The sequence below is a fragment of the Ochotona princeps genome, chromosome 6 (genome assembly GCF_030435755.1).
Source record: "Ochotona princeps isolate mOchPri1 chromosome 6, mOchPri1.hap1, whole genome shotgun sequence".
NCBI classification, from domain to species: domain Eukaryota; kingdom Metazoa; phylum Chordata; class Mammalia; order Lagomorpha; family Ochotonidae; genus Ochotona; species Ochotona princeps.
This window is the reverse complement of record NC_080837.1, coordinates 7787072-7800527: the sequence shown is the minus strand read 5'-3', so window position 1 is coordinate 7800527 and position 13456 is coordinate 7787072. Positions and strand designations below refer to the sequence as shown.

Sequence of the window (13456 nt, the reverse complement as noted above, 5' to 3'; positions counted from 1 at the left end):
ATCTTCTGAGATTTAATTAATCTTTATAGCCTATTCTGTCTACACTCCTGAGGACTGCTTGCTGTGTGCTGACATCTTTACCTAGCAAAGTGTTAAGCCTGTTACTGCAAAGTGAAATGAAAACACACCACTGTAATAATGAAAAAATAAGGAGGAGGTTAGGTGGGGAATGTGGGCAGGAGAGAGGAGGGTGGGAAGCAGTAACATGCTCCTACATCTGCTAGGCTTCCACACATTCTCTCAGCTGCCATGACACCTGGACAGGCACCCTGTACTCTCAGTGTGGGGCAAACACACTTCATCCTACAGCAAGCAGTTGTGTTTTCCCTCAAGTATCTGTCCTTTTCTTTAAGATGTACATTTCATGTTTTCTTCCTCGGCCTTCAAACTTTCAACTCCTGCCACAGCCTCATCCATTACTGACAACCTTACCGTTCCTTTCACTGGATAATACACATGGGGAAGAGGCAACGGCCTCTCCAGTCCCCGGCCCACGCAGTTGGCTCTGTCGGCTCTTCGCACTTCCTTCTTCTCTCCATGCATGTTTCTCAGAGGCAGAGGCGAGCCAAGGCCCCCAGGAAGCCAGTCCGGTCTTCACCAGCTGCCCAGCGGGTGCCAGAGGTACTGAAGCCCACCAAAGACTTCAGCGGAAAAAGGAAAGGGACATTTCTGAGCAGCCACTTCTGATTGGTCCCAAATGTTTTTTCTGTTTTCCTTTTCAACTGTAACTTAATTGAAAGGTAGAGGGACAGAGAAAGATACCTTTCATCTTCTGGTACACTGTCCCAATGCCAGGGTTTAGCCATGCTGAAGCCAGAAGCCTGGAACTCCAGCCCAGTGTTCCACATGGGCAGCAGGGACTCTCCCACACAGGTTACCTTCCACTGCTATCCCAGATGGGTTAGCAAGGAGCTGGATGGGACATGGAGTTGCTGGGACTTGTGCTCCCGTATAGGATGTTGGTATCATAAAGGGTGGCTTAACTCACTGTGCCACAGCCCCACGCCCCAAATACTCTTTGCTTCACGTACGTACTTGCAGCTATCCTGCCTGCCAACAGGTCAGTGTTTAAGTAGAAATGACTGACCAATATGAGCAATGAATAAAGGAAAAGTAAACTCTACTGCTGACCCAGGTTTGGTATAACTGTGTTGGTGATATTTTTATAAACCAGCAGATATATTGAGGTGTAGATCTTGAAGGAAACATTTCCATTAAAAAAAGAAACAACTCTGTGGTGCAGAAGTTTCCCAAGTTTAGTTGTTCATAAAAATCCCCAAACTGCTCCTCTGCATGTCAAAGTAAAAATGTTAAGATATCAAGCACGCAAGTGATGGGCAAGATGATATTTGACTATGATGTTGAGATGAAGGAAATGAAATTTTCCCTAAGTTAGCTAATTCTTCATAGCCAAAACTTGCTTTGAACTTCAAACAAAATGTTAACAATGATCAATTTTTCCTATAGACTTTCTGTAAACATAGGTTCCATTTTAAAAGATCACTTCAATTAAAAAGTGTTCCTAAAATGATGTAATTTATGTTGCTACAACATGATTCTGAAAAATTGCCCATTTGTATATGTTCCTTAAACTACAGATTACTACCAGCTTGAGTCTATAATTGTGATGGATTATAGCTCTTCACATGATCTTTTCAAATCATCAGGTAGTTGTTTAGAGATTTCTTGATACAAAAATATCTTCAGAATATGGATGCAGTGTTATCAGTCTTCCTTGAACAAGCCCCTAGTATCATCATTAGAAATTCTGATTGAGTCAGCCTTAGTCCTAGAAGTGAACACCGCATTGTAACAGCATCTTAAGAGAGCAAGAAAGGAGATACAAGATTATGCCTTTAAGTCAAAGCAAAACTACTGACTAAATACATAGTCTTTCTACCACTGAAAATTTAGGAAAAAATCAAGTTCCTTAAACCTACCACATGTCCTTTTTCTCCCCCCAGAGGGTTGGCAGTTGCCTTTTAAGATTAAGAGATGGACTCACAACTGGCCGACCCAGCCAGCCATAGAAGGTGGGCTGTTCCTGCTGCCTTATAACTGCTCTGTGCTCCACCAGCCCCCTCTTCACCAAGAAACAAACAAACAGGAATGAAGAGCCCACCATTTAAAACGAGTTCCATCCTGCATTGTATCAAAGCACACTTAGCTTTTAATTCTACTTCCCTGAACTTTTCAAAGTATTCTCTATTGCCCTTAGTTGCTTAGAAAAATGATTTTTATGACACTGAAAACAAATCTGAATTCAACTACTTCACTTGTCCATTTCAAAACAGCCACAGTATGTATACATGTGTGCATACAACTTAGCTATGAATTCTGATAACTACATAGTATCTGTGCCACTTTAAAAGGTTTCCCTCAAAAGGCTGGTTACAGGAAAACAGGAAAATAAGCAAGATTATAAAAGTTGTCCCTTTGAAGAGTGGCAAACACTTAAAATGAGACGGAAGGGCCTACACGGTGGTGTAAGTTCAGCTGCGTTGTCTCAGGCCAGTTGATGTTCTGGTCGCTCTACTTCTCACCCAGCTCCCTGTTAATGGCCTGAGAGAGCAGCAAAAATCGACCCATGTGGTTGGATCCCTGCACTCAGGTGGGAGACCGGGAAGAAGCTTCTGGCTTCAGCCTGCCCAGCCCTGGACATTGCAGCCATTTTGAAAGTGAACCAGAGGAGGAGGGAAGATTCTGTCTCTCACTTCTCTTTCCCTCTCTCCCTTCTTTCCTCTCTCATTCCCTGTTTCTCTATCTCTCTCCATAACTCTGCATTTCAAATAAATAAACGTAAAACATTTTTTTTTTATTTTGAGAGGGGGTGATGAAATACATTTTCTCGTCTGTTGGCTCTACTGTGGGTCGAGTTGTGCACCTCCAAAGAGAGTGCTGAAGTCCCAGCCTACGCACCTCAGAATACACGACCTGGAAATAAGGACATTGCACACGTCATCAGATTAAGATAGCTCATTCGGGTGGCTCCTAATCCAATGTGACCAGTGTCCCTATTATAAGGGAATATGGAGTCAGATGTGTGCAAAACAAGCCTGCTGAGCTACAGGAATGGAGCAGAGGCAGGACCCAGCCTCTCCTTTGCAGCTCTCAGAAGGAACTGACTCTGTCATGCCTGTGGTATTGGGCCTCTGTCCCGCAGGACTGCGAGACAGTGCATTCTGCTGGTCAGGTACTGGTTTGTGATGCTCTGTTTACAGCAGCTCTGGGAATTTCTACACAGGCCCTGACTGTAAAACTGTGTCTTCCTGGGTTTGGAAACAGTTGGGAATCGATCTATGTGGCCATAGCTGCACCCCATGGGCAGGCTCTAACACCTTCCCTGAAAGCAGAACTGGCAGGTTCACGTTCTGTCCTCCCTGGAGAAGTTAGGAACAGTAAAATGTGTGCAGGCGGAGAGCACACAAAGCTGAGAGCCGAGAGCAGGACAAACCGTAGACAGAGCTATGGGGCTGAAAACCAGTGGAAAACCGGAAGGCATTTTCCTTCAGCTGAACAAACCACCTGAATCGAGGAAGCCTGACAAAGAGAGGGAACGCTACCAGCAGTACCAGTGGTAGTTAAAATTAACCATGGAGGAGATGTCTCCACCAAAACCATTGAATTTTGCTGCATTAAATATGAGGGATCTTCAAAATATTCATTGGAAAGGCACATTGAGGGGAAAAAAACTATACGTGGATTTAAAATTATTTTTTGCACCCAAATAAATTGGTCTTTGAATTCCATTTTCCTTAGAACTTTTTAAAGAGTGATTTTGTATTCTCGTGGGAATATCCTTAAAATTTAATATGCATAATCATTTTGTCACCCATGCCCATGTTCGTTTCTCACTGAACAAATGTCACCTCCGAACAGAAAAGCCAGCACAGACTCAACTCTTAATCAAGACCCTCTACTGCTCCCTGGTGGACAGCAAGGGCACATGGCAGAAGAAGCATGGTATTCTGTCAGCCCACCAGCAACAGATCCCTAACAGAGCTGTGCAGCAAGAGTTATCCATGAGGGCCCGGCAGCATGGCCTAGCGGCTAAAGTCCTCGCCTTGAACGCGCCGGGATCCCATATGGGCGCCGGTTCTAATCCTGGCAGCTCCACTTCCCATCCAGCTCCCTGCTTGTGGCCTGGGAAAGCAGTCGAGGACAGCCCAAAGCTTTGGGACCCTGCACTCGCATGGGAGACCCAGAAGAGGTTCCTGGTTCCCAGCATCGGATCGGCATGCGCCGGCCGTTGCGGCTCACTTGGGGAGTGAATCATTGGACGGAAGATCTTCCTCTCTGTCTCTCCTCCTCTCTGTATATCCGGCTTTCCAATAATGATAAAATATTTAAAAAAAAAAAAGAGTTATCCATGAGAAACAGCTTCTTCAGGAAAGCAAGGATACGGAAAAGTGCTGCTTTTAGGTATGACCCAACCATCACGATAAACTTGCTTAAACAATAGGAAAAGTTCATTTATAAATAGTGCTACCAGTTGCTTCAGAACTTCATGGGCTGAGAAATAAGTCTAAGAGAATTCTAACACCCCTTTGATTTCTTTAAAAAAAAGTGGAGAAACACATTTTGAAGAGAAGCGTGTATTGGTCCAAAGAAATGTTGAAATCCAGGTCGAGTTTTTCATAATATTCTGAAAATTCCTCCTATACATGGATTTTACCGTTTTTCTTTTTTGCATCAAAGAACATTTTTAATCCCTAGAAGTTTCAGAAGCCCCCTCCTGTATTACTCTCTCTGTAATATGGGTGTTTTCAACAGGACATTGAAGACCCCCAGGGCAGGGTCTGCTTCATGCACGTGTAAGGAGGCGTGGCCCTCAGTATCTTGCAGAAGACCCTGTCCTAGTGTCCTCCTACAGAGGGGACAGGATCAGTCTCTCTTGTTGCAAGCTCTCCCAGGTGGATGCAAAAGTGTCCAAGCTGGTCTAATCCATTTAATTTTTTTTCATTTACGTGAAAGGGAGAGAGACCTTTCATCCTCTGGTGCCCACAGTAGTGCCAAAGTCAGGGTCCCAGAACTCCTTTCGAGCCACCCAAAAGGGCAGCAGGGACCCAAGTCTTGAGGTGGCACCTGGCGCCTCCAGCCTGTGCATCAGCAGGAGTCTGGATGGGAAGCAGAGCTGGGTCTTGTGCCCCGGCACTCTGACATGGGATAGGGCCACACCACAAAGCCTGGCTCACGTCTTCTATGGGTTGACTGTGACAGAAAGGGACAGAGGGGAACACGGGACAGGCTGTCCTCAATGACCTCACCCGCATTGATACTGACTGCACCCCTTCCTCCGAGGACAGCTGTGATTTGATCGTAAGAGCGAATGGGAGGAGACGGAGGGCAGGAAACAGTTTCTGACCTCCGTTACAACACAGGCCGGGCAACACCATGATGTTCCAAACAAAACAAACAAAAGGAAATAAATAGCAGGTAGAAACATGCGTTTCCTAGAAACCTGCATCATTTGGACAAGCTCCCAAGTTCAAGGGGTGGGGAAAGACAATATCAGAGTCATTTTTCCTCATCACCAGTGTCGCAGGTTTTGCCAAATTCTTCCCCACAAAGCAGACTACAATCCCACACAAATACACACATCACAAATGAGTTGCAGATATGAAAATGGAGCCCCAAGCCTATGTGAATCAGACCTCTGTGTGCGCAGCATTGTCTTTCATTCATTCTAAATTCCCTTTAGTCTAAAGAGAGCAGAACCATTCTGGAATCTGAGGTCACATCCCAGAGACAGAAACAGGTGCAGTGGTTGAGACACTCCTTGGACTATCTCCGTTCCCTACTTGCCCTGGGGTCAAATTCCAGCTAAGCCTGCAGCTCCAGCTTGCTGCCACTGCACACCCTGGGAGACAGCAGTGTTGTTAAGTCCCTGTTATCCATTTGGGAGACCAGGACTGTGTTATAGGGTCCTGGCTTAGGCCTAGGATAGTCCTGGCTGTTAGAATCATGTGAGGAGTGAATCAGCAGAGGGAAGACTCACGTTTGCCTGTTGTCTCCATCTTAAAAGAAATGGAAAGTAAGACAAATGTTAAAAATATTTTCAGAATTAAATATATGTAAAACTAAAACCCAAACCCACACCCTGAAAATGTTTATCTTCTCTGGAATAACAACCCTTGCTTTCATGATAGCATGTATTTATTTCAATTTGTTTTATAAAACATATGCACGTACATATGGGTGTGTGTGTTTACAAGTATTACTTTTAAACGTTCATGAAACTGAGTGTTGTAAAAAAAAGTAATATATGGGGCCCGGTGCCATAGCCTAATGGCTAAAGTCTTCACTTTGCAAGTGCTGGAATCCCATATGGGTGCTGGTTCTAATCCCGGTGGCCTCACTTCCCATCCAGCTCCCTGCTTGTGGCCTGGGAAAGCAGTTGAGGATGGCCCAAAGCCTTGGGACCCTGCACCCACTTGGGAGACCCCAAAGAGGCTCTGGGCTCCTGGTTTCAGATCGACTCAGTTCCAACCATTGCGGCCACCTGGGGATTGAGTCAGCAGGTGAAGGATCTTCCTCTCTGTCACTCTTCTTCTTTGAATGCCCGACTTTCCAATACAAATAAAATAAAATGTTTGAAAAAATACATGGGTTTTAATTTTTCCAAAAAAATTAATTCCATTTAAACAAAATTTCTCAAAGTCACCTGTCTTGATCCTCACACTGACATTTTATACTCACACACCTGCAAATGCACTGGAGAGAAACACACACTCTGGGAACAGTCACTAAAAGAATAAAAGATGTGTGTGTGTGTGTGTGTGTGCGCGCGCTTGGGAGATGATACGGGAAGGCCTTACAGAGGGTTAAGTCAAGCACAGAATTCATGCAATGACAGAGGGTGGGACAGAAGGAAAGATACATGACGAGAGCGGCTTCCCCCAACACCTTCTCAATCTCATTGTCAAGGAAGAACGTGGGGTCGGCACTCGGGGGAGAGGAAGGCGCCTGTGTGTGGAGGTGGGCCGACAGCTTGAGGAGGAGGAATGAACAACACACTGAGCACTGGGGACGTAAGAGCGAGTGGGGTGGGACAGGGCCAGCTGGAGAAAGCAGGGTCTGAACACAGGACAGCCATGGTAAAATGCAAGCGGCAAGTCGGCTCTGCCAGCTTTCTAGGAGAAGCCGAAAGATACAAAATCACTGGAAGAATCTCCTGGTTTTTAAGTACTGAGCATTGAAAATGCAAGATTCCAAAACAAAACTGTGCAGATGACACTTGGCTGGGCATGGTCCCGGCTGAATCCGAAGCGTGGGGGATTTGGGTCCACTAACTTCCATATGTATTTCTTCGTTGACACAACCCATGGCTTAATGAAGCATTCTTTGGAAAATGAGTATGTGGCACACAGTTCTTTGGAAGGCATTTTTCTTTCATTTTTCCACATATAAAGCCATCCAGAGTGAGAATTCAACTAGCAGTTAAGATGCTGGTCAAGATGTCCAAGTCCCATTTCAGAGTGCCTGGGTTCGACTCCTGGTTCTAGCTCTGAATTCCAGCTGTGAACGTAGACTCTGGGAATCAATGGTGATGGATCAAGTAGCTGTGTCCCTGACACCCACACGGGGGACCTGGATTCAGTGTCTAATTCTTGGCTCCACCCTGGACGCAGCCTTGGCCATTTTGTCATGTAGGGAGTGGTTGGGAGTTTGCTTGCTCGCTCTGTTTTCTCTGCCTCTCCCTGTGTTGGGCCTCTGTTTCCCTCTACCTCTCTAAAATTTTTAAAAAGATATTTCATCTCTCTGGCAGTTAGGGCTATTTTCTTCTTCTTTTTTTAAATCTTATTTTGGAATGAGTTTCAAGGAGACAGGATAAAACCGCCCAACAAAATATCCTTTGCTTTTCAGTTCCAAGCAACCTTCAAATGTATCAGAACGGTTTCAGAGTGTGTCATCTTGGACATACTTAGTTCCCACCCTACACATCCTGTGAGTGGTAGGAAAGACTCCAGGTTTACCCAGAGATAGGACACAGGTCCCGGCTCCAGAAAGCAAACATTTTTTTTTTCTGAAGGTCCATTATGACAGGTGTCAATCATACATTACCTAGAGAAAGGGAACTTTGATCTTGAGTCAGCCACTGTAAGATTGCAAACTCGAAGGGCTTCAGGTGGAGAGTCTGAGCCTCTCTCATTTAGTAAGGATAAGAAGACACGCAAGGGCATAATGCTAGTGTTCAAGACACGGTGCATTTAACCACCGGCCATTGTCACCAAGCTCCACCCAGAGGTTTAAAAGCCGAAGAACAACAACTGGGAGTTATGAATACAAAAATCAGTGTCTCCTCTAACACACACACACACACACGCACACACACACACACCAAGTTTGTTTCTTAACTTTCAGAGCTTTGAAGCAGAAAGCTCTGGGAGAGATAAACAGGTTTAGGAATGGGCTTCCAGATGGAAAGACACATCATCCATGCCCTCGAGAAAAATGCTGAATTAGGATCTTCTTATTTGGCAATCAAGCTAACTCGGGCATCGGGGTCTGAAAGATATGAAGAGGAGCTCCCTACCTTGAAGATGAAATCGGCCATCAGAGGCCCTGCGATCTTAAAGGTCTGCCGCTCAGAGCCCTTCTGAAATTCCACCGTTGTGTTTTCAATCATGAAGATGCCAGGGTTGTTGAAGCTGTGTTCTCCTTTGCTTCCCTGGAGAGTTTTTGATTCGATGACTGCAAGGTTAAAACAAACAAACAAAAAAAGTAAAACTTGAATGACAGAAGCAGCTTGGTCATCTTTGGGAAGACGTTCCCTTGATCAGATGAGCATATGGCATCAACACAATATCAAAACGCATACTCAGTAGACACACACTGATTCACGTGGCAGGAACGGATGTGTCGGCTCTTTAGCTTTCCATACAAAGGTGCCAAGAAAGATGCTGGAGTAAAGAGGAAATGTTTCTTTCTTACAGTTTTCACAACTGCCTAACACTGAAAATAAAACTAAATTTACTCATTTTACTACCTGTTCGGAAGATCTTAAGCTTTTATTCAGGAGTGAATCTCAAATATGATCTCACTGAAACAGAAAAATCTCTTTCAATTCTGGAATAATGATGGAGTCACAGGTAGATGGCAAAACATCCTAGGGAGTTCCTAGGTGATCTTCATCCACTTTCCTCCCATGGTGGCCTCTTACAGATCGGTAGTGCAAGATCATAACCAGGAAACTGACGTCGAAACTGACATCGACATCATAGTCACACACGCTGCTATCAAAATAGAGTCCCACCACTGCCACAGAGACATCCCTCACGCATGTTACCCCGTAAGCAGACTGTGCTTTTATAAGAACTGTGGTGCTTTTATTGATTTCCTCCAGAAAACTGTGCTGTTGGAATAAAACAGCATTTGTATTCCAAGGGAGTGATTTCTTTCTTTCCTCTTTCTTTCTTTCATTTTGAAAGAGTCCCTACTAAGCAGTTACAGTCGGAGGTTAAGAAAGGTCATGTAAGCGTGCATGTGTGTGTATGGCTGGGTGCTGGCAGAACCCTGTTTCTGCCCCAGCTCTTTTTCTAACTCATTGCTTTGGTTTTTCTGGACTCAGAGAGGACAGTGTCCTGTGGGTATCACTACTCTGACACCTACATCTGACTAAATTGCGCTATACAAATGACCAAAAACTCCTATTTGGTCTCAAACTTAAAAATGAGAAGCTGAGGGAAAAAAAAAGAAAAAGACAGAATGGAGCAGCGTGAGGAAGCTTCAGTGTGTAGGCTTCTGGCTTTGGTGGTTTTCATTTGTTGCATTTTTTCTCTCTCTCTCAGCTGCTGGAGCAGCTGCAGGAGCTCGACTGCCCTGGACAGACTGCTTCGAGGCATTCGGAGACATCCCTGATTATCCTTGACAGGCCGGAGGGGAACTTTTCTGGGAAAACTCAAAGGCTGTACATGAGCGATTTGGTCTGGAGGAGTCATTAGCGGTCAAAGAATAATGCTGGCTACTCGCAGGCACACAAAATCCCCACCACGTTGGCCACAATCTCCATGACCGCAGTGGATTTTCTGGAAAGTGTGAGATTAAATTCATTTCCTAGTTCCAATGAAGATATAAAACCGAGTGTCATAAAATGAGTTGTCAGTAAGAAAATGAGATGGAGATCTGGAGAGAGCAAGCAGGCCCCATCCTGAGTAAACTGGATCTCAAAAGTAGAGGAGAAAAAGCTAAGGAAACATCAAGGTGATTCCAACATCCCAGTGAAACTCAGAGATCTGGGATCCAGGGAAGTAGCACAGTGGTGAAACCACTACTGCCCCTTTTATGCCCTCCCACCCATGCAGCCATGGAAAACCATTGCATCCGATTTGAATGTCACCAAAGTCACTTCAGACGAAACCTGCTTGGAGGGACTTGATGTTTTGCATACTCAACGTAAGAATGGATTGCGTCCATTTTCACTGGGAAGGTCATCAGGGAGTACAGGAGAGCCAGGTACAAGGATACCCATCTCCAAAACAGCCCAGCACCTCCGTACGTTGGCATACATGTTCTTGACTTCAGGCTGTGTTCATTTCCATTATTTCAAGAGCACTGAAGACTTTCAAGTACAGGGTCAGAAAACACAACCAGCAATTCAGATGTATGTACATAACCCAAGCTACGCTTCAACTCCACTGTGCTGTATGCTGCTCCTAGAATGCCTTTAGTCTAATCATTTCAAAGACTTCCAGTTCTTTAGGTCACAAGTGCCAAAGTGTGTAGATCCAAGAGGTAGAGAGCAGGTGCTGTGACCTCCATCATGCACCCGAATAATTAAAGTTGAAAGTAGGTGAATAAAGATGGGTGAATTGGTCTGAGGCAGGTGGAGCTATGAACACCAATCAGCCTGGGCATTGACAAAAACAGTCACCGTGCCAAAGGAAGGTAAAAGATAAACAGAGTTCACATGTTATCTTTTCTTGGTTTAATTCCTGTACTTCTTTTTTTTAATATTTATGTATTTTTATGATTTCCCCCTCTGTTTATTCACTCCCCAAGTGGCTGCAACGGCTGGAGCTGAGCCGATTCGAAGCCAGGAGCCAGAGCCTCTCTGGGGTCTCCCACATGGGTGCAGGGTCCCAAGGCTTTGGCCATCCTCAACTGCCTTCCCAGGCCACAAGCAGGGAGCTGGATGGGAAGCGGGGCTGCTGGGATTAGAACCAGCGCCCATGTGGGATCCCAGCGCCTGCAAGGCAAGGACTTTAGCTGCTGGACTATCGAGCTGGACCCAATTCCTGTGCTTCTTAAAATAAATGACAGAACAGGAATTAGTAGAGTTTTAGTGAACAACCCAACTGTTGTAGTGACTTGAGAATATTTGTATTAAGTTTCCATTTCTTTCTACAATCACTTAGCATTGACCTTAGCCTCCATGGTTACTACCGGTGGGAGCTGTACAGGAAAGAACTGCTCTTGCAACCTGCAAACCTCTGATTGGTGCTTGGAAGACCCCCACCACTGCTATGGCTAGTGCTTGGGAAGAAGGAATGTCTCTTCTTTCCTGCTGCTCACTTCCCACTCCTCTCTAGGCTTGATACTGGGAGCAAGGGTCAAAGCATTGGCTAGTAAGTATATGATCAGGAGCCTCCAAAATGAGTGCAAAGTGGGGCAGGCATAGTAGTGCAGTCAGCTCAGTCACTGTCTGTGATGCTGGCATTACATATTGGGATGCTAATTCAGGCTCCTTGCTAATGCACCTGGAAAGGCAGCAGAGGATGGTCAAAGTGGTTGGGTCCTTATCGCCCACATACAGCTTCATGCTCCTGGCTCCAGCCTGGCCCAATTCTAACTGTTACTGCTTCATGGGGAGTGAACTACCAGGTGGGAGACTATTCTGTCTTTTCCTTTCTCAGACACTCTGACTTTCAACTAGATAAATCGTGCAATTTTTTAATTTAAAAAAAGCATAAAAAATCAGAACTAAAGATTTCCTTGTAGCTTCAAGATTTCATAGCTTGGGCCCGGCACAGTTGAATAATGGCTAAAAGTTCTCACCTTCTATGTGCTAGGATCCCATATGGGTGCTGGTTCCAATCCCGGCAGCCCCGCTTCCCATCCAGCTCCCTGCTTGTGGTCTGGGAAAGCAGTTGAGGATGGTCCAAAGCCTTGGGACCTTGCACCCATGTGGGAGACCCAAAGAAGCTCCTGGCTTCTGGCTTCAGATCGGCTCAGCTACAGCCATTGTAGCCACTTGGGGAGTGAATTAGCACATGGAAGATCTTCCTCTCTGTTTCTGCTCCTCTCTGTATATCTGACTTTCCAATAAAAAGTAAATAAATCTTTAAAAAAATTTATACAGAGATTTCATAGCTCAAGTCTGAATGGTGCCTTTACCTATTTTTCATCTGTGCTGGCTATTTTTTCAGAGAAATAATGGCTAGAATGAGGATAGATGCAACTGCTGGCCTTGAGATCAAAATTTTTTTTCCAAAAGAGGCAGTCTGAGGTAATAATCATAGGGAAGATTTCTTAAATCCCAAAAGCCATGGAAATAGTGTTAGGTAAATAGGTAGTGAGTATTTAGCACTGCTAGTATAATTATAACTACATCAAATTTATGCTCACAGTAGAACTATTCTTTTACATGTATTATTTGATTCAGCATCAGTATCTTTTAGTTGGTCATTATGTCCACTATTCGTACTTATGTTTGTATACTTTTGTATGTGGTCATCCAATAGGAATGAGAACAAAAAAGTAATTGCATTGATAAGGAAGGTTTTGCATCTACAGCATCTTCATTTCTCCAGCTTACTGCTTGTCATGCACACTTAATGCGGGAACTTGCTACAGTGACATCTCTTTTGTAGGAACCCTCTTTGCAAAAGTTTGGAGCATGTGTGATGAGAGGACGGGGCCCAGAGAGGTGGTATCATGAGGTGGCAAAACCTTTGAGGGGGGGAACCCAATGGGGGTCTTTACATCAATGGAGGCATGAAGTAGGCTTTGTGCAACCCCTTGACAGTTCTCACAAAAGGTTGTTTAAAAGGAGTGAGCCCGGGCTGCCATCACTCAAGCCCCAACCCACCACCTGGATCCCAGATGTGATACATCCACACACGTGCTGCTGTCATCAGGGGGTGTCACCTGCTTTGGACCCTCATCTGTGCGCCTAACCAATGAACCCCTGTCCTTGTGGAGCCTGAACTTTTAGAGTGATGAGTTCAGTTTGTGTCTTTCCTTTATAAAGTTAGCCTGTGGCATATATCTTGTTATGGCAATGCAAAGTGACCTAATAGGGAAAATGTTTATTGCCAGGCAAACACATGAAATGCTAAAGTGCTGCTACCATAACATCTTGTGTGCAGGGATCCTCTTACCGCCTCCAGTTTTGAAAGGATGCACTACTGGAAAATGCGGGGGTGTGTTCCCTGCAGGGCTGTGGCAAGACTTGGATCTAAAATCTTCTAGGCAGGACACTAGACACATATTGCATAACTAAATTTCATTCCAC

General features: G+C 44.9%; 1 protein-coding gene across 3 annotated transcripts in view; it reads right to left on the bottom strand.

The window, feature by feature from the left end:
- ADAMTSL3 (ADAMTS like 3) overlaps positions 1-13456 on the bottom strand; it is a 318481-nt gene that overhangs the window by 134088 nt on the left and 170937 nt on the right. For all 3 annotated transcript variants that reach the window (XR_009245576.1, XM_058665539.1, XM_058665538.1), the window contains exon 9: positions 8537-8694. Coding sequence is in view for 2 of the 3 variants with exons in the window: in XM_058665539.1 (XP_058521522.1) it covers positions 8537-8694 (158 nt within the window). In the remaining variant the exon portion in view is untranslated. The remainder of the gene's footprint in view (positions 1-8536; positions 8695-13456) is intronic.